The 22,298-nt window shown below is 37.9% G+C and overlaps 1 protein-coding gene across 1 annotated transcript in view; it reads right to left on the bottom strand.

The window, feature by feature from the left end:
- The window catches only part of POLA1 (polymerase (DNA directed), alpha 1, catalytic subunit), a gene marked incomplete at its 3' end in the record, with an annotated part of 78,350 nt that overhangs the window by 35,636 nt on the left and 20,416 nt on the right, over nt 1–22,298 (bottom strand). Inside the window, exons 14-25 of the mRNA XM_010022228.1 lie at nt 21,723–21,880; nt 20,490–20,574; nt 19,688–19,749; nt 18,867–18,956; nt 16,909–17,025; nt 15,866–16,041; nt 15,298–15,427; nt 14,838–14,957; nt 13,556–13,652; nt 12,866–12,990; nt 11,200–11,349; nt 10,850–10,972 (exon numbers count right to left, since the gene is read on the bottom strand). Coding sequence (XP_010020530.1) covers nt 10,850–10,972; nt 11,200–11,349; nt 12,866–12,990; nt 13,556–13,652; nt 14,838–14,957; nt 15,298–15,427; nt 15,866–16,041; nt 16,909–17,025; nt 18,867–18,956; nt 19,688–19,749; nt 20,490–20,574; nt 21,723–21,880 — 1,433 coding nt within the window. The remainder of the gene's footprint in view (nt 1–10,849; nt 10,973–11,199; nt 11,350–12,865; nt 12,991–13,555; nt 13,653–14,837; nt 14,958–15,297; nt 15,428–15,865; nt 16,042–16,908; nt 17,026–18,866; nt 18,957–19,687; nt 19,750–20,489; nt 20,575–21,722; nt 21,881–22,298) is intronic.

Raw genomic sequence — 22,298 nt, 5'->3', positions numbered from 1 at the left:
AGTACTGATACTTGATAATTGTGATAATCTACTACCATGCATGCCTTACATGCTCTTCGAAGCAAAAAGGAGTTGCTTGGCTTAGCAGGGAGGCTCTCCCCTATTATACAGGTCAGCTGAGCCAAAAGCTATGCAGTACTGTATGGAATAACAGAAGGATCATTTCTAGAATAGTCAAATAAATACCACTTCATACTGCTTTACCATCCAGATCTCCTCTGGCAGATCTATTCCTTTTTCCACTTTAAGAAAAAAAAAAAAAAAAAAAAAAAGTGAAGGAAGACCTATGTGGGGAAGGAAATAACTGACTTTAAATAAGCTAATATAATAAACATCAGACAACAAACGTTTATTCCTACAGTGAAAATTAATGAAAAGGAAACTGGGACAGCTGCACAGTCCAAAATTGGCACTGATTTTCAGAGAAGGAATAGGATCCCTGGAACTATTACTAGATGGCTCAGGAATCCCTGGCAAAAAATCAAACAGTTTCTTAAAAAAAATTGCTGTAATTTAACACAGTATTTATGACAGAGCAAAGTGACACAAGCTTACACTCCAGTCTGAAAACTGAGACACACAAACAAAAGCCACAAGTTATTAATCTTCCCTTGGTCAGCATGTCAGAAGCCCATCTTTCTGGAAAACAAGACCAACACTAAATGACTTGCTCATATATGAAAGATGAGAGAGTTTCATAATTATTTTCTTTAAATATTCGAGTAATCAAATGACAGTTCAAGGCCACCAAAGTATCAGATGGCAAAAGGTCTGTATACTAAAAGAAGGTAAATAGAAAGGAGGGTTGTTTTTATCTGAATAGCAGAAGAAAACTCGTATTTGTTATGTGGTTATAAAATAAGCCAGGATGAGGACAGAATCTTCCACAGAAGCCTTATAAGAGCAACCAAATCATTGAGAATATCATTAGATCCCTACGAAGTACAGGTATCTCCTACACATAGAAGGAGCAGTTTTATTAAGAAATTACTTGGAAGGAAGTGAAAGGAAAGCATCTGTCCCTCTCCCCATCAGGCATCAACTGCAAATATTCCAAGACCAGCTGTAAAGAAATGCAGAAGTTGTATCTTACTGCAAAAAGATATCAAGGAACATTGGTCCAACTTACCAAACAGCATGCAAATAGGGAGGAAAATTTCATGTGTGTCAGCTTTTCCCTGAATTTTTCAAACCAGTGGGAAGTTTCCCACTGTAGGAGTATCACAGCTAATTTAATTTATACGTATACATATGTCAGCATAATACACTTTTCAAAAGTGGCAGCTTTTATAGTCTTCTACCCTTGATTCAGCAAGACATTTTTATTCCAGGATGAAGTGTTTCAGTTCCCTAAATTCAGCCCAATCTTGTTACAAGTCAGAAGTATTGTTCTGTGATTTACATAAAAGCATTTCCACTGAACTAAGCAGCAACTGACAGATAGTATAAATGGGTTCCATATAACGTTTGAATAGCTGTACTAATTACACCACACACACACACACACACACGGAGGTAGGAACATGATCCCTTACTCAAATCCTCAGAGTAACCATCCAGAACATTAAAAAGAAGGGGGGGGGGAGCAAGGCAAAGCAAGCTAAGGTAAGGCAAGGGGAGGGAGAAGGGGGGGATGGTGTGAGCCATAAGACAGCTGCAAAGGAATTTAAAGAAAACCCAAAACATTCTGCACAAAGGAGATAATCTCAACTAATTAAACACCTCAATGATCTCCTCACAATCTGTTAGAAGTAACTTCACAGATTTCCCCCAATCCTTTCACCAGGAAGGAATGCCAGTTTCTAAATCATTACTGCTCTGTCATTCTGGAGCACAGCCAAAAACGTGGAACTTCAGGACACCCGTCAATTAATACATTCCTACTGGAGGCAGGCTCGTCTTCTGTCTTCAAATCTATTAAAAATTAGTGATCACAAAAACCAATCAGATCAAAACCCAAAAATTAAATTTAAAATTAAAATTAGAAGTGGCTTCTTGAAGAACAACAGCCTTCAAAAAAAAAATAAAAATAAAAATAAAAAATCCAAACCCAGAACAACATGAGGAGTTGTGTCTCTACTGAAGTAACTATATGCATACTTTGGAAAAAGAACTACATGATGTAATAGACCTTTTTCCATCTCCAGCATCTGTGGTATACAGTAGTACATGCCAAAATGACTGGCCACCTGATGGACAATTGTGTATAAGAGTCAGATCTAAAGCTTTTCTCTAATCAAAGCTTTCTGCAGGGGTTCTCAGTCTAAGTACAGGCTTCTCATTGATTTTTCTTTAGTTCCAGGATGACTACTTTTAACTCTAAGTTGAAAAATATGAAGTTATGCATTGAACCAAAAAACCCAGGTACAATACATATTAAACATCAAGGCAGAGGAGCTATTAAGATTTAAAGAAACCAATAGATTTCTGAGCAAATGCAAAAATGGTATTTGCCTAAGTTCATAGACACTGTTGACAAGTTCTGAACGAGATGGGGAGAAGAAAGGGAAGAAATTAAGGAGGTCACATGAAAACCAAAACATCAGCTGTCACTGATTTGTACCTGGGTTGTTGAAAAACCAAAGGGTACAGCCAAGGAAGTTCTAATTCAACAAGTAAAATTCTAACCAGAGCAAAACCAGGAGGAAGGTTGCAATACATTTGAGCACACGGCTGAGATGTCCCTGTAGTTTAGTGGCAGTCTTCCATGTGCCAATTCCAAATTACAGTACAATAAAGCCTTTGACAGTTTGATATCCCAGTAAAATTATAAGCATCAAGGAAGAAGAATGAAGATAACACTAAACACACTCTTTGCACTGAAGTCAGTCAGAGAAAATAGAAAATCAACTACTAGTGTGCCAGCTGTGGTATTGCCTCATAGAATGAAGCTGCACACAGAACAATTCAGAGTACCAAACTGAAGGGCAAAGCAGACGATGAGTACAGTGATTTCTTTACTACAGTTATGGCTAATGGCCATAAATTAAAACATGAGAAGTTTCACCTCAACTTCTTTATGCTGAGGGTGGCAGAGCACTGGAGCAGGCTGCCTGGGGGGATTGTGGAGTCTCCCTCTCTGAAGACATTCAAAATCTGTCTGGACGTGTTCGTGTGTAACCTGCTCTAGGTGGCCCTGCCTTGGCAGGGGGGTTGGACTAGATGATCTCCAGAGGTCCCTCTCAACCCAAATGATTCTGTGATTCTGTTATCCTCCTTCCTGTCAACCATTCTGCAGATTCACTTTCCTTGGATAAAAAAAGTACTTGTACCTTGAGGTCTTCTATATCTCTATCACAGAAACTGTTTACACAGGAAACATGATTCTGAACTTCATCAAAGCAGATTATTACATAGTCCTGCTTTTCTGGTAACTTCAAATAATTTAAACTCACCAATTTCTGGTCTGTTTCATGAACAAGGCAAGTAATTAGAAAGAAAGCATTAACTTAAAGAGGCATGATCAATCCGAGATGAATCAGCCATGCAACTGCTTGGCTATGGCTGTCTTGCTACCTCAGCAGGAGCCAGGAATTACCATTCATAAAGGCTACATGTCACAAGAGAATCTTTTCCTTTTTTTTTTTTTTTTTTCCCCTTAAACCAGGGCTTACCAACCATCATTATCCAAATTTTAAAAGTTTCTTCAGATTCATGTAAACACTAAGACTAGCACAAGCTCACACAGAAACAACTGCCAGGGACTAATCCCTACATTAAGGTTCAAATGACATTCCAACACTCCACATTTTTGACGAACACTGCTTGATGAGCACCATGTTTCAGTGACACAAGTCGGAACCACTTCCCATCTCCAACAACCTAAAAAAATAGTCCTGTGCTTTTTAAAGTCTGTCAGTTAGAACATATGAAAATATAAGATACTAAACATGAAAAGTAAAGCAAACTACATTTGGGTTTTATTAATTTATTTTTTTTTACTAATCCAGGTAAAATAGGATTTTATGGAGCAACTGTTTCTAGTGGCTCAAATCAGCAAACACACAGAGTATCAAATTGTAGGGCAGATATCAACATATATAATTTAATCCTACTCCCTGAAACCTTACCCAGTGAGTTAGCTTCAGGCTATGCCCTTTATCAAAAGACAATGCTACCACCAGCAACATCTCCTGCATTACATTATGTATAAACACTGGAAGGAAAGCAAACAGAAAGAGCAAGCGTAAATTAAGCTTTCATGTGCCTTTCAATCACCTATGACACTACAAAAATTTGGAGGGATTTATTCCATCCTCCTTTGACATTGCCCTCTTTTACTATGAAGGAAGCCTGAACAAATTAGTTTAGACTATACTCCTGACGTATGGATTTTTCCTTGCTTCTAACATTGCTTGTTTACGTTAAGAGATCTGCATTAAGCATGCCCCAGCTCGTTAAACTACATCTACTCAAGAATTCTTTGTCTCAAGCAGAATTCTTGATGTTGTCCATCAAGATCTCCTATATATCCTTACAAGGTATTGTACCTGCAGCAGTAGAGACAGTACACCTTCCACGGAGAAATAAAGGTCTTGCACAAACTGTTTCATCTGTCTTGTATTTTGATGCTAAAAATAGCATAAGCTGTTCATGCATCTCTGCTAAATTAAGCCAATGAATCTTGGCACAGGCCCAGTGAAAGGATATACATGCAAGAGACCACATGACCTGATCTATACAGCAAAACCTGCATTTGAAGTACTCAAGGATTTTTTTCTTTTGGAACCAAACAGCCAGGCAAGACAAGTGTCACTGCTGAAATGTTCTCATCCTTCTAGTTTTCTGCACTTCAAATGACAAGTTGCTACTCTTGCATCTGTTGGATCTAGCTGATTTTGGTGATAAATTTGAGTGTGAATTAAAGGAACTTCTAAACTGATGCTCATAATTTTGATAATGACATCATCTCTGGACATAATCTAATCCAACCTCCTGCCCAAGACAGGACTTGACCTGCCTGGCTCAAGGCTGTGAAATCACTGGGAAGAGATTGGCTTCTTCCTGTGGGCTGTTGAAGACCACAATTAATTCCATCCTTAAGCCTTTTTTCCTCCAAACTCAAGAAACCCAGCTCTCAGCCTCTCGCTATATGTCAGAGTAACATCACCATCACCCTTAAATCATTACCTGAAAATAACAGATCTAGTAGGCTCAAGTGAGTATTCATCCAAGAGATGAAAGAATACATCATGTAATTGTGGATGGAGCAAAAAGCTTCTGATATAGTCTGTTGTGCAACAGTGAGCTTTTGCACAGTGGGCAACATTCCCAGGGAATACATGAGACTTTTTGATTATGAGATCAAGGTGTCACATCTTTGAAGGACAGTATGAATATTTATGTGCTTCTCTTTCTCCCTTTTATGAGGCATCCCTATGCCAGTATCTGCAAAAGAGAACCATGACAGGATCTCTGTCTGATGAATCCTATAATCCCTACAGTAGTCTAGACAGGATTAAAGGATTTCTTCAGCTATTCTGAAGCCAAAGCATGGCAAACTTCAGGGGTTGCAGGAATAAGGTACATTCCCCAATGTTCCACTGCACACCTGAGAATCTTTCCTGTTAACATTGGATGTGGAGAGATACTTCTACCTCTCCTAACCCTGAGGTATCAGCCCTCTACCCAACACATATGACTTCTGCAAAGGAATGTACTGTTATACTTCAGATACGGAGAATGAACCAGAGACTTTGTTCTTTAAGGTCTCCCAGTACCCTGTTTTTTAAGTTTTACCATAATTTTGGGTTTGGAGTATCTTGTTGTTACCTAGTCAGCCAGGTAAAGGTAAGGCTCAAGCAAAATCTCTTTTAGCAAGATAGGAATGAACTACAAGATAGGAAGCCGTAAGAAAAAAACAAAACTACAGACGAAAGAGAACAGCCACTAAACAAAACCCCCCAAGTGTTTGTCGTATTAACACTAACCCTACAGTTTCACAGTAGGGTGTGAGCTGGAAAAAGGCTGGTCGTGCCCGACTCCTTACATCTCACTGTAGGCCTGCCCCACTTTCCAACCTCCTCCTTTCTACCAGTTGTAGAAAGTCATACCAGCATGCAGTAAGTCACTGAGTCACTGATCCAACAGAAATCAATTTGGGTTTCCTCTAGAGCTACTTTTCAGCTCAGATCTCCAGGCTGATCCAACTCACCAGAGGGCCATGCAATTGCTGTAACTCCTCCACAGAAATCAGTAGTCAGGAAGTGAGAGGCACCACACCTCATGGTAGCACGACCTTAAAATCAGCAGTCGCAAAGAAAAAGGTCTCAAGGTCTCTCTATTCACCTGACTTGCTGTACAATCAACCTGAAGCTGATCAATCTTCCTAATACTGGATGGATATTCAGTGAATACCCTTTAAATAAAACCTTTGCCCAGTGGAAAGAAGAAAAAACCAAACACACCCAAAATAAAATAAAATATTTTTTTCCCCTCCAGATTAATCTCCTCCTCACCCAAAATATTCTGGCCATTCTTCTTAATTGAAATGTCTCATTTCCTCTCCTTGGAGATGCAAAAGTCTTTATCAGACCAGATGTCATCTCATGCACTTGACTAACAACAATAATATTTAATTCCAACGAATGTTAAGATGTTCCATAATTTTTATACTACTTGGTACTCAGTTCACATTTTCAGTTTGTAAGCAGCCTCTCCTTTGAAATGTCTATTCTAACCCGTTTTGGATATTAGCATGCAGAATAACGTACATAGCTTTTTTTTCACTGGCTCGCAATTGCATACATAATGATAAATTTAACAACACTGACAACTGGTTTGACCCCAAGAGTTTCCATTTAGGGACACTGCAACAATTTAGCACTATCTCTCGTAAGATCTCAGTTTGCCATTTTTATATTTAAAAGCAATTACGAAACTCTTTGCCTAGCCTTTTGCCATCAAGTTCGATGCCTCCCAAAAATGTTATATTGATGTTGTTATATCCCTGTTTAAATATAGACAGCATGCATATGTAAGACTTGAGGAAGCTCCTTTCCCTCTTTTAACAATCCCTTCTCTCCTTTACTACAACACAGAAGGAAGCAGGAGTCTGGCTACTGCCCCCCTCACATGACAACTCTTGTAGACTTAAGTAGATGATGATCAATTTCCCTGGATGAAGAAGGCTAACCAAAAAAAGAAAAAAAAAAAGAAAAAAAAGGAAAAAAAAAAGAAAAAAAAAAAAGAAAAAAAGAAAAAAAAAAGAGAGAGATGCCTGGATTTCTTTACAGAAGACAATTACAATAGGTGGTCATTAACCTGCTTACCTACCCTTGCTTAATTTTTTTTAAATGAGCTCATCTTTCTCCACTTCATCTTTCTCCTCCCTCATCCATTCTTTCCCCAGACTGCAGCAATAACATGCTTTTATTCTTTCCTTTTGACTGCCAGGGCCTTAAATTAATTATTAATTGAGAATGTATCTAAAGGATCTGAATGAGAAAGTTGGAATTAACCCAACTGCCTCTTTCCTCCTTTTATTTTGCATACTCTAACACTAGATCTACCTGTTAGTACTGCTGAAAACAGCAAATGCGTTATTTTCCTTTCAAAGGCAAGTTTTCTAGCTGTTTGGACAAAAATATGTAACAACGAAAAACAATGTGGAATAAAGCAAGTACCTGGAAAACACCCCAGCTTTGAGTGACACCCATTAGCAAACCAAGCTGCCTACAGATAAAATTCTCTCAACAACTTTGCTGTCCTGTAGGAAAATCCTGCAGGAGAGGGCATCCTGCGTTTGGGAAATCAGACAACTGACGCTTCATCAAAAGACTTGTCCTTTAAAGAGGGTAGAAAGGCATGACCTTACGCTGCTTGCTGGTGCAGAGCTGGCTAGTTGTACAACACCGACTCATCTTGTTTCCAGTTGCTAAATTGCATTAAAGGACAGCTAAAAATATATTAAATACTTTCCTATTACTTTTCCATGCAAGCAACTGCTGTAGTGACAACAAGAGCGATGTCCAGGCAAAAGCATAGTAACGCAGAGGGGTGGGGGAAGGTCCAGGAATCCTTCTAACACATTCCAGATCAATAATGTCACATTAGGATTGCAAATGCAGATATAATTTTAACTGTTGTAAGAAAAAGAACTGATGCATTATTAATGATCAAAACATGAAAACATTTACATTTCCCAAAAAGGACAAAGAGATCTGAGCTGTAGTTTCACCTCACTCCCACCCCAAATTTTTGCCCCTTTTTTTTTCCTTCCAAAATACACCAAAACTTAACCAGTCTACCTGCAATACACAATACACTCCATTCTGACAACTTGACACCGATACGGCCCATCTTCCCTGCTAGAAATTACTCACAATTAGAAAAAAAACAAACAAGGAAGACCCGTTAGAAAAACCTGACCATCAACGTTTAAAAACACTTTGTGACACAAATAAAAGTCTTAATTGATTAATGATCTCAAGGTCTCTATCGCCATCTAGTGAAAACTCATTCCCATTACTACACTGTCCACATAAATTACACCTCATTCACTGGAATGACACACACGCTAACCCCTCTGCTGGATCCAGCCTACGTATGGCCAGAGTTGTAAGGCTTTGCTTCATTTCTACTGCATGTCTTAAGGTAAATGAAGGTCAAACACCAGCTCATCTCTCGCAAAGGCTGACTGAAGAAAACTGAACTCTTACAGATTATAGTCTTGCCACAGCACTATGATCTGGCTTTATAAATGGCATTTCCACATCATACGTGTTCACTTCATTTTGATGGCACATGTATTAAGTCATACACTAGTCCAGCTATAAAAAAAGTCTTTAACATGACAATGTGTAAGTACAAGAACTTTTAGTCACCATAAAGAACCCCATGGCAGCTCTACTACTTTTAGTACATTGGCATTGCCAAACCACAGAGAGAATTTACAGTGCACACAGCACTTGGCATCAGACACTTGCAGTACTTGGTCTTCCTACAGCTTCAGTGAAAAGGTCTTCTGGCACACAATTAGAAAGGAGCAATTTACATAAGTCATCAAAACTCATTCTCTCTCAGCTATGTTAAAACTTAATACTGCGATGAGCTTCAAGAACTTCAACTTGAAATACAGTATTTCCCGCTTTTAATTATTCTGCTAAGACTTGTGATTGAACTGTAATTGTATTAGTGCAAATATTAAGTTCAGTTTTCAACCCACATAGTATTTTTCCCACTTAGACATCTATATGAAGCCTACCTGCGTTCGTCCAGGTCCCTTCCAAAACAGTAAACAAAATAACACATTTTTTAAAAATATCAATTACTTATCATCAGAAAAGGCCATTTGCATTTAGACGAGTAACATTTTTCCATAATAGGTATTTTTAAATCAACCTTCTTGTACAGAGAACCAAAATCTCCTGATACTTAATGTTCACCCCTTTCATTATCAGCATTTAGTGGTAAAAAGAAACCTATGACCAGAAAGACTAATACAAAATTTTAAAGTAGTATTTTTCCAGATCAAATATTTCAACAGAAACCAGATGTCCTCTTGTGTCATCTTCTATGGGAAGAACAACCACTCAAGAAAATAAGGAACTAATAAAGCTGTACCTGTATATTGACTACCTATCCAAAAGTCCAAATTTTCAGAACAAAGCATATACATTGTATTTCATCAGAATCTGTCATAGTTACACAGAAGCACAGAATTACAGCTCATCCTGAAAAATAACCAAATTTTCAAAAAGTTTCTTATGTCCACAGTATCCAGAGTAATGAATACTAACCTACCTCAAAGAATGGGGGGAAAAAAAAGGTATAGTTTTAGCTCTACAGGAAGAGCTGCACTGCACCAAAAAGGCCTACCAAGACAATACCCCATGCACATCAGTTGGGGGTAAATGTACGTTCAGCACATTGGTAGCCCATAGCAGGAAGAGCTGTGCCCTCACATCGCAGGAAGTGCCTCTAAACGCAGACTTGAACTTATCCATCTCCCTGCTCAACTAAAAGGCTGACCAGCCATGCTGTCATCTGTTCCTGACACCTTTGCAGACTCCTGCTTGGTATTCTCTTCTAGGTTGGACAGACCCCTGGGCGACATAGTTTCGTGTGTGGTGTCCCTGCTCATGGCAGGGGGGTTGGAACTAGATGATCTTAAGGCCCGTTCCAACCCAAACCATTCTATGATTCTATAAAGAATTAATAGGAAGCATAATAATAATACATGTTTTAAGACACTGTCTATCAGCAGCATGTTTTGGATCTTTAATGATTCTTTTTCCCATTAGGACAAAACGGATGTGGTCTGCTAACCAACAGCAAGAGCAGTTTTGCCCACAGAGTTAAGAGCAACTCTTAAAATAAAATCTGGCCTCTTGAGGCTAATGTAAAGCTTCACTTTAAGGAACAGTTTATGAAAATAAGACCCTGATACATAATTCATTGTCCCCATGTGATTAATTAGCCTTGTTATAAACTTTAGGGTTTCAGGGATTCAACATACCAGTGCACAGGACAGTTTAGCCAAAGACAAGCTCATCTGAAGCTGAAGCATACCACCAAATCAAAGATTGACCCATCAAGCAGAACTGGAAATTCACAGAAAATCTGAAAGCAGCCTTGACTTTTCTTGTCACCATCATCTGGTCCATTGAAACTAAGCAGTTTAATTCAAAACAAGGTTCTAGCTAGAGCCTCAACTTGTACTCAGAGACTTTTTTTTCTAGACACCGGTTTCATTTTTTACAACTTCTGCAGTACAAGAAAGATACAGACTACAGTTATGAGAGGAAAAGCAGGTTCAAAACCAAGACCATCCTCCTATTCAATTAAAAAGTAGGTGGCTTAAATTCAACCCTTTTTACATGTGTCTATAACCTGTTTAATGACTTACCTCTCTCCCTTTATGTGTCACCAAAGCAGCCAAAGGCTTTGCATAGAATCTGCTGTAGGAAAATCCCAGGCAGCCATACATACTGTTAGCAGTGAGTTTCAAAGCTTTCTGTCTGATATCATACTGAAAAGAAACATAACCAGCAAAAATGATACAGCCACAGCCAACAGAGAACAGAACTTAATGTTCACAATTACATTCACAGCTTTTTATATAGCCTGCAGCAATGATGGGCTACAAGTAAAGCACATTACAATCACTGCTCCCTACTAATCATCCCTATTCTGCAAGGCTGATCAGGGCACTTAAGGGGAGTGGGAGGAAAATCAAAGGAGTTCTCTAAAACACACCTGTAAATAAAGGTCAGGATTTAAATCTGGTTGTTTCATTAACTGCTTAACTTGACGCCTTCTCTCCACCAGTTTCCTGATTTCTTTAGGCAAAATTCCCATTTCCAGAGATGGGTCTGGAAGCTCTGGAATTTCTTCCTCTTCTTCAACCTGTCAAATGATCACCAGTGTTTATCATTTGTTTCCTTGAAGATTAGATTTTAATGTGTCAAGTGAAAAGCTTGGGGGGAAAAAACACAAATCCACACAGGTTGCATCTATTCCTGCAGAGCACCCAAAGCACAACTTAGAACAACCATGAGAGGTTTTCTGTGGTTATTTAACCATATTAATTAATCCCTGCTGGGGGACTAGGACTAAGCCTGTTTCTCTCTGGGAAAAACCCAAGTCAGTCAGGGACAAGTATGAGGAAGATGGTTTGTGGGGTTTTTTTTAATGCATGTGTGTGTTTTTTATATAGAGTATATATGTGTATACATATATGAAGAAATCCTTGCTCAGGAAAAGTGGAAAGAAACTTCAAGCACCATGAAAGAGACAGAAACATACCAAGAAAGGGCAATAGAGACACAATGAGGTTGAAAATTTAGTAAAACAGTCTGGGGAGAACAACAACACAAAATGCCACGAAAACCTGGCAAAGTATCATTCCATGATAAAAATCAAAATGAGCTGCTTCAGTTTGAAGCACATCTAAGAAAGAGGTAAATCCACCAAGAGTTTGAAGGAACTTACTGACAGAGTTCCACATACTTTCTTCCTCATTTCTGCTATGGTACTGATATTTCAGTTGTTATGGGACTAAAACTATGTCCCATAACTACGTATGTACAACATACTAATTCCAACCTGCGAGCTGATACCAGTTAAAAATAAAAGCCTCAGGTTTAACCTTTAGACCTGACCGGCTCACTGCTTCAGTTTACAGCGCAGCTCCAACAACAACTGTGCGAGCACAGCTGATGAAATGAGAATAAGCAGCCATGGATAAGCGACGGCCAACACAGCTGCTGAGAAATCAGTACATGGAACTACACCTTCAGGAGTTTTTTCAGTTATGCTTAATACAGTTTAATGCTGTACTGAACAGCTGGTCCCACAGTTGACATAGTCACAGTATCACCCCCTAACACACGACCCCAAGACACACACACACAGTTTTCCTGATGTCTGATCAGGGTTGAGCTCATATTGCATTCTTTCCCCTAGGGAGAAGCGTAAGACTTCTGTCAGGTACACTTGCATGAATTCTGTGGCACCTTAACTTTAGGACGACTCTACCAAGTTAGGATGAAATTGGTCAATGGCCTCAGAAATTGCTAGGATGACCTGGGGCTGGAAAGGGCCAACACAGCCTCACTAAAAATACTGTTTCATGAGGATAGCAAGATTTTATTTAGATGGAAGAGAACTTAACAAGATTCTGTGGAAGTATTACTGAAAGGAAGATGAAAGACACACAATATTCAAAAAGTCCCAAAACAAAACTTACTTTGATACATCTTAAAAAGAATCACTTTTTTTTTTTTTTTTTTAATGTGTGAGAGGGGGAAAAAAAGCCCACAACATTTAACAGTGAAAGAGAACAGCTTCTTACAAAGTTGATTCACAGAAAACACGCTGAAGTTAAGACAGTATAACTTAAGTCACAAGTTAAAACGCAAACCTCTGCCCTTTTCTGTGCTTCTGATGACAGTCGCTGGACTGTGGTAAAGCAGATGTTGAACTCCTGGATAATCGATGGGTACAAGCTGTTGAAGTCGAGAAGCAAAATAAACTTGTCATAAAAACCTAAAACAGAGTTTAAAACAAAAAGTCATAATTACTCAGACTCCCTAAGGACTTCATCCAACTCCACAATTAATATTTAACTGACAGTAATACATTTTACCGCATTCCAATACCTAAATCCCTTAAAGTAGTTGTTGAGATGCACCAATACCCATTATAAAAAGCTGTCAGAAGTGGAACGATCCAACCCCATTAACTCACCAGAGTTGAACAGATAGCTTCTGTGTTACTATAGGACACTTGTACAGTTTTCCCCACATAGAGGAGAAACTGAAAGAAAACTTATGTGTCCATCGGAAAATCATACACAGATACACAATCCTAATTCCTTGTACAACCATAACCTTCTCACAAAAAGTTAAGGAAAAACTGTCCCAAGAATAAGTAATTCCACAATCAATGTTGGGAATTTTCTTGTATATAACAATCCCCTCCCCAACCCCCGCCCCAAAACCACCACACCAAGTTCCCACAAGATACACAGATTGCCCATTGCAATCCGTCTGCATGAATATAACCTACCTGTTTCTAACTTCATAGAGAAAAGAAAATTGCCACATCTTACCGACTTTGGGATCCAAGACTAAGCCCCCAGCATATGCTGCTTTCTTTTTCCCTATCTTTGATTTATTCTGATCGTCAATATCTTCATCTTCATCCACCTACATGTGGCATTTAAAAAAGTCATTATCTAGTCTCCCAGATTTCTATACTGTTGGAGGAGTCATTTTTGGCAAATCAAATATGAAACTGGGAGCTAGTGCATAGTTATTTTTAAAATACATGCAAAACATGGTGTTTCCATCATGATCCTTATTAAAGTTCTCTACATGTCAAAACAGCATTCAAACCAACTCCTACAGGAACAAACCGCTACCAAGAGATTACAAAGACCCTGAGGAATTGTCATCATTCAACATCACACTAGTATGCATTTTTGTGGCTGGCTATGAAAGTCAACACTAGGGGAAAAAACAACTCACGATCCAAAGGAAATATTGTTGACCAGTTAAAATTCAGGTTTTGGAAATACAATGGCTGGGCTTTAATAAAACAAAACCCTTATTACTGACCTAAAGAGTATGCTGCCGTTCATTTTGTTGCAGTAAAAATTTTTCTCCCACTTGTGCCATACTATACTGAATCATCTAAAATTCCAGCACTGCTTTGATGTAGCAAAACAATCAACAGAACTTATTGCTTCGGAATTTGCCACTGAACTTACTTAAGAGCAATTTAAATACAATTTAAAAAAAATTTAAAATCAATTTAAATTTCAAAAGCATTTAAATACAGCGAAATACAAATACGTTCTCAATTTTAATCTGTTTACTAACAAACTTACAGATATTTCTATAGATATTATTTACACTGGTATTATCCAAAGGAATTAAATTTCTTTTTTTAATGCCCTTGGATATTTTACCCACATTCTCAAATAACCCACTGTTCAAATTACACTTGAAATACTGTTCAGCAGCAAAATAACTGTAGGGCTTATGTGCATCCATTAAGAAACAGACTTAATCTTCTTCGTTGTTTCCCTGTGCAGACAAGTACTCAGCTTATTTAAATTTCAAACTAAAAGAGCAACTGAGCTTCCACAGATCTATGATACAACAGAAAAGGTGTTGCACTGTCCCTTTAAACCATACATTTCTCCATGATCAACTCAACAAATAAAATACTTTTCAATTAAGCATAAGCTGTACCATTAAGATTCATGTTACATCCAACACGTTTGGGTTTTCCGCACTCTCACAGAACAGTAATACGCAAAAAGATAGAAGAATTATTTTGTTTTTCTTTTTTATAAAAATTCTTGGAAAGAGAAAAACTGGACCCACCAGTTTATGCAGAGGCTTTTTGAACGCTTGTTTGTCCGGCACTATGTAGTCTTTCTCGTGAAATGCATGAAGCAGCAAGAACTCATTACGTTCAGATCGTCCACCCATCATTGTCCTCGACTACAGACATGGGTGAAAAAAGAATTCAAAAGCAAAGCATAGAAAACACTCCCATACAAAAATAGACTAAGCAATGTCCTTCAACTATTTGTAAGCTCACCCAGCATTACTACTATTGTATATCATCAACATGCACAAAACTCAAATATGACATGTTTAAGGAAGTTTTACATTATTACTTTAATAGATCATGAAACTCAAAGACTCATCACAGCAAAAATCTTACAACATCATGTGTTCTCAGTTGGTGTTCATGAGTTAAAACTAGTAAATCAAACACAAAAAACATAGAAATGTTTTTGTGGGACAAAGGAGGGGTTGGAAAGTAATAAAAATGTACCATGACATTCCCAGAGATGTTTGTTATTTGAAGAGCCAGTGGCAGAACATTCAGCTCACACATGATCTGCAGAATGAACCTGGCATCTGTCCAGGTGTTTTCCAGCATAAACATTAAACGATGAGAATCACTGAGAAAAGAAGGGGGATGGCATAGTAAAGCAAAATCAGCCTCCTTTGTAGTAGTTTAGACCTACATGCTGTTTGGAACATGTGGTATCCGTAGCACACTACTGTTGAATTCTATAGCATCTTTAAATCAGAGAAAATAAACAAACAAAAAACCCCAAACCAAATCAACAAACCCAAAACTAATGCCTGCATATCCTATTACTGTATCTAAATCAATGCTTTCACAAATCAATTTGCTTTGCACATAATAAGCCACCACCCACAAATAGCTTGAAGCATTATAAACCACTGATAAGGTAATATTTTACTTTTCAAACACCAATATGCTAAATCAGCACCTCCATGACAAATCAAATAAACAAGCATGACATCGTATAGTGCAAAACTAGCTCCTCTACTTTCCAGTGAAGGATTAAAACCACAAATCAACAACATACCTGTACATATTCCGAATTTCCTCTGGAAGAATTGTTACCCTCTCTGTTTTCAATATCTGACGGACCAGTTCAGACAAATGGTAACTTTTGCAACGAATTAATTCTTTAGCAGAAATTTCTACATCACAGATCATTCGACCGCAGGCAGCATTCCTTTCAGCAAACCTTCCTCGACCCTTAACCATGTCACACAAAGAGAGAAAACCCAAACAAAATGAAACATACAAACATTAACAAAGAATATCTATCAAAAATATAAGTTTATGAGATTCAGTCAGGTCAGTTGGTCACTAATCTAATAGTCTAAAATCTCTACTAAACACCAGTAATACTCAAGCTTTATAATTACGCCCTAATAATGGTATCTTTCAGTATATATGGATATTAAGCAGTAGTTACTTAACTGTCATTACTAGTTAGATCTTAATTCTTAAACTGCCATACATATTTTTTCTTTCATAACTAGAGTCCCAACTAGGACATGTGTGTGTATTTTGTTTTTCCTCCAAGCATATTTTTCATACTAACAGCAGGACAAAAAAGTCACAGAACAAACCATGCACAGATACTCCTCTTGGCCTCTAGGAAGGGCAGGAACAGGCAAATGTGGCCACATTCAGCACTTCCAACACTCCAAGCCTCACACATTGTCTTCTGAACAAATACATACTAAGAACTACAGAATTATTAACTTAGCAGGTCTCTATGGAATGATTCACCAATCAATCCAAATTACATTTTCTCATTTTACAGTTGTAGCAGACAAAGGCTGTTACAGTAAAGACTATTGCAATTAATCTGTCATTACCATCATCTAGTTCAGATATGTAAACTAAATTACCCTCACTTGAAAATTAGTTTAGCTTATTACTGTAATAAAAGTCATATAAACACTCATCATTTCTGATCTAGGACACGTGAAATTCAGCATGACCAGCAGTCAAAATACATCAGTGCCACATTTACAATTCCTCAGCAAAATTAATTCATTTTTAATCACATGCAACATAAAGGGGTTTGAAAGACTTGAGCAATCTTTTTACCCCAAGCTTTGGCATATTGGACCTCCTCAGTCGACCTATCTTGGACCAGTGCGGGACTTTGCACACATTAATTCTTTGAAGCAGCACTTCCATATCAAATCCATAAATATTATGACCCTTGCAGCAGAAAAAAATAACAAAAAAAGGTTACAACAAATGCAAATTAAAAGACTTACTTTCCCACACTCAGTATTCCTTTGCCCTTTGTGTTTTTTCCAACTAATTGATGGCATTATCTCTCTCATAGAAAGCACTTTCTAAGAGAACGTTCATCAACAGTACTCATTAGTCTTAACACTTAACAATGCTGTTCAGCAGAATACCAAAATCAGCTCTGTAACTGGCTCACAGCACATACAATTCAGCCTTATGCTTTGATACCAGAGATTAGGATTTAAAGCTTTCTAGAGAAAATTTAAAAAACAAAACACTACAAACATTACTTATAGAGAATATAAACTTAGCCATAAGTAATTCCTTTACACCCATGAAAGTCTCAATATTGAAATTAAAATGGTGCAATTTTTACCTTTGATACTACAACAGGCATAGTTGTTAAATCTTGATAGGAAGACATTGCAACCATTTACGTATCATAGAATAATAGAATGGTTTGGGTTGGAAATGACCTTAAGATCATCTACTTCCAACTCCCTGCCATGGGCAGGTACATCTTCCACTAGACCAGGTTGCTCAAGGCCCTGTCTAACCTGGCCTTGAACACTGCCAATGATGGAGCATACGTAACTTCTCTGGGCAATTTGTTCCAGTGCCTCACCACCTTCATAGTGAAGAATTTCTTCCTGTTGAAGTACTCCAGCAATATTTGCAAAGTTTAAACAATTCTAAAGACATTTATGACACTTGTCTGCAACCTCAACTGTAAACAAAATCCTACATGATGAACACGAGCCTACATGGACCAGTCAGTCACCAAGAACTGCAGGTTCACTGTACCAGACACATCTGTGTAGTGCAATGTTGTGCTATAGAAGAAGCGCCTTGAAATCATCATCAGCATTATAGCCACAGCGATAATGATATAGCTTCTTTTTTAACAGCACTAATTAAACCAGGTGCAAATTAAACTGCACTAACACAGCTCTGCTGTTTTTAGCATCAGAGGTCTCATACCCCTACTACTGGCATCTTCAGTTTAAAACCACTGGCTGCAGCGTTTTGCCTGATTCCTTCCCATAAGCACCAGGAAGCTAAGCTCGGAGGATGAATACCAGACAGCAGCCACAGCGAGCTGAAAAACATCAGGAACCTGACTGCTCATTTCATCCTTTATTGCCACCACTTAATTGTTTATATTTACCTACAGACGAGTAATGAGTTGCATATAACCAACCTCAAATTTATAACCAGCTTTAAACTGTCTCCAAAATTTCATTAAATGAATGTCAGGATTGTACATTAATTAAATATAACAAAAAAGAAAATGAGTAATTATAATAAACTCTCAGCTGCCAACACAGTAGAAATCATAAGAATACTTACTGCAAAACCACTAAGATCCTGTGGATCTGTATAGGTTATCGTTTTGATTTACAACAGAAACACAATCTAGAGGTGACACAAATTATATTAGCATTTGAACTGAAACAGACTCTTAAGTATACCAAGAGCTCCAATTTTTCTAGAAAGTCACAAGGTTTTTTTTGTTTTTGTTGTTTTTTGTCTGAATAAAGAAAAAAAATACTTGTTTCACATACAGTGGAAATACTGCCTATTTCAGGTATTATGGGAAATAACAGGATGTACAAAATGCTGTGAGGGAAAATTCTCTATCGTGTTTGTATCAAAATATATCTGTTGTCTTATAAGCAAATTCAGTTCATAAGGCAGTCTAAGATAAACATTAAAACACCCACAAGGGGACAAAAGGAAAAGAAGAAAGCTGACCAGCTGACACTGTGCTTTAATTTAACTGTCAAAGTCACAGAACTACTCACCACAACAACATCTGGGTCAATTTTGTGAATCTTCGCAAGGAAAAATCCCAGCAGTGTTCTCTCTGTTGCAGCAATTTCTACTTTAGCATTCTAAAAGGAGCAAGAGAGCACCTGATTTCAATGACCCAATAAGTTTAAAATGGAAACATCTCCTCTCCCCTACTAGTTACTAGACAACAATAAAGCACCACGGTGTTCTCCCTTTCCTTCTGTAATTCAAGGAATTTTGTTCTCACTCCCACAGACATGGAAAGCTTTTCTCAGAGGCTTTTTTTCCATTTTGCTTTTGTATGCAGGTGTCTAGTGATATTTTAAGAAACAAGCACACCCGGAAAATGCTCCATGTGCATCCTTCACTCACAGGCTTAAGATCATATGGAAACAGAGGAAAACAGAAATAGGTTACTTTATTATTCTGAAAGCAATGCCAGTACCCTTTAGAATGTCCTTTGAATTTTAACAGACTTTACTCTCCAAGGAAAGAAGAAACAAACTCCCCCAGTTTACTATGAGTACACAGTCAGGTATAATGAAAACAAATGACAATTTTAGCCTCTCTGCAAAATCTTTCCAATTCTCGTCTAACACTCCCATCTATTTTATGACCACAGCTAGCAGCAGTATTGAACCACACAGAGCACACCCCTCTGCCTTTAGCAGCAACACAGAATAAATACCTAAATTCAGGTTTGCAGAGTGAGAAACTAATGAAATAATCATACCATTCCTTTGAATAGTTCTCTTATGCAACTTACCCAAAGCAACATGAAGTTCGTATTTTAAAAGGTACTGCAATCAGAAGGCTAACAAAATGAAATTACCTTTCTTTTGATACCTTCTTTGAAGTCATAAGGAAAAATGCAATCATTCGGTTTGGAAACAACTGCAAAAGAAGTTATATTTGCTCTTACATACAAATTCTTAATTATGTATTTCCTGTAAGCGTCCATCCACAAGAAAGGAAAACTAACATATAATTCTAAAAAGCTAGCCTTATGTGAATACTTGTCTTAAAACCTGAGTGATTACTAAAGCATCAAACAACTTTAATCATTTATAATTATGAATTCATAATGAATAATAACTATGGCCCTCAGCTTTCAAAGAACCTGCTCTCACAAGGATTCAGTGCTCTTTCAACTGAGGTTTAGCTGATCTTAATAAACTTGTTTATAAATAAGTATGACTTGTTGATTTTTAAAATTCTGTTCAGAAGAACTGAAAAATAAACTAAGTGACAGTAAATAAATGGTCTAAATCAATGGGTGAAGTAATCCAAGAGAACCTATAACAAAGTAAAACTAATAAAAACAACAGGAAACTGCACAGAGCAGGGTTACTTCATCTCAAAGTAAGATTTTTTCAGTGAAGTCTTCAATAAAATGTCAGTAACCACTGAAGTTAAAAACAGGGAGAAAAGCCTTCTTGGGAGGTGAAACTTTGCTATTTATCTATTCTAAGCTATTACTGCTGGAGTGACAGAAACCAAAGAAAGCAAGCAAATAAAAACCACACAAAAAAGCCACCCCCACACACCACAAACAACCCACAACCAAAAACCACAACAAAAGAAAACCTTGGAAGGCATTATTTTTCTACCCATAAAATGTTCCAAATACATACCACAGAAGTGTGTCTGAAAAGGAGGCTGAGGTGGAGCCTTATCCAAAGGGAATTTCTGATGAATCAGAGCTGCAAGAGCCACAACCTATAGCAAGGAGATAAAGAACACACAACTTCATAAACTTAACTACTGGCAAACTCCATTTTTCCCTCCCATTATATTTTTAATCAGTTTCGTCATCTGTTTTCTCTTGTTTCTACAAAAGATCATCTTTTACAAACACAAATAGTTAAAAAGAAGAAGAGTTATCAAATTATCTCAAATAAAATAAAGCAGAACTTGCTTCTAAACAAATATCTTAGAAATTTGAGAAGGAAAATAATTTATTTGGAAAACTGCTTTTATCTAATTTTGTTCTGAAACTGAAAAGACCACACAATTTAAAGGATTCTCCATGAAGTGCAGGGGAGATGTGAGAAAGGCAGGACACGCAGAGAAGTCTTGCCTCCAGAAGGGCTGCTGCTGAGCAAGCAGTCAAGACTGTCAAACCAAGAGGTTTGAGCTATTAGCTCTACTGATGCTTCTGCTTGCTTTGCTGGCAGGAATGTCCTGGGCTCCCCAGACACTGGTCAGGAAAGCCCAACAGGAGACAAAGCAGTCAGGCTGCCATTAAATTAGCCCAAAACAACTATCCTAACCTATTAGTGAATACTAAATCCCTTCCTAAGCTAGGGAGACATTATGCACCTTTATCTGTTTTTTAGCGTAACGACAATTTGTAACCTGCAGTCTACAACTGAGAATGGCCACCTACATCTCTCCTCTGACAAAACAAAAGATCTCACAGCAGAGTAGCAGGTGCTGTAAGATTTAGACCAATTTCTCATTCTATTTCAAAATCAGTTTTATCAGCACTACAACCTGGTCATTTTATCTAGAACGATGATTAGCTCTACCAAAAAAAGAAATAAAAAATAGTCCATTAACAGCTGTTCTGGGACAGTCTCATTTATAACTGTTATGCACAACAGACAAAATAGAAGGCTTGAAAAAAATATGTTGGATCTGCTGTCACATTAAATATTCTCACCAAAGAGCCCCCTGAACCCACAGTTCTCATGGTGGTGAGACCCCAGTAAAAATTACTATGAAAAGCCTGCAGCACATACAAGTTTATTCAACAGTAAATATAGTTACGTATGTTTTATCAGATGAAGTTCTTCCAGGCCTTACAAAATTTTTAGTATATGCCAAAAAACAAAACCAAATCAAAATGAGAGCAGAATACATACCTCGTTCTGGTGAGTCTTTGGGTTCTGAGTAGTCTTCATGCTGAGGGACATGACCACAAGAGGAGGAGGAGGAGAAAGATCTTTAACCACATTCACCAAGCCAGGCTTCATGGCCACAGCTTCCACCTTACACCAGCTGACCGACTGATTTGAAGGCTCTGAGGAAAAAGTATGAACGACCTTCATTCTTCTGGGATCCACAAGTAAGGCTTCTCTAATGGCACTGCTGCACAGAGCTTGTCCTTTTAATGTTTTGCCCTTGTGAGACAGTCTAAGATCCAGACTAATCCTGCCCAATTTTCTGGTAACTCCCTGGGCCCAGGGTAACTCTGCAGTCAGAAGCCTAGACACGCCAGGGGCAATATGGAACATGCGGCACACACTGAATAGAGGGCTCTAAACCAAGCCAAAATAAGGTGGCATAACTACCTGTAAGTGGTGTATGCCCATTCATGAGGCAGAAGGGATTTCAAACTAGAAAAGCTCCACATCACAAACTTTTCTAAGTGCCAGAAAAAGTAACAACAAACAACAAACTAATACACAAACGAAAGAGACATCTAGCAGCAGTTTGTT

This window comes from Nestor notabilis, unplaced genomic scaffold (genome assembly GCF_000696875.1).
Source record: "Nestor notabilis isolate BGI_N333 unplaced genomic scaffold, ASM69687v1 scaffold7049, whole genome shotgun sequence".
Classification (NCBI taxonomy): Eukaryota; Metazoa; Chordata; class Aves; order Psittaciformes; family Psittacidae; genus Nestor; species Nestor notabilis.
This window is presented reverse-complemented; position numbering and strand designations above follow the sequence as displayed.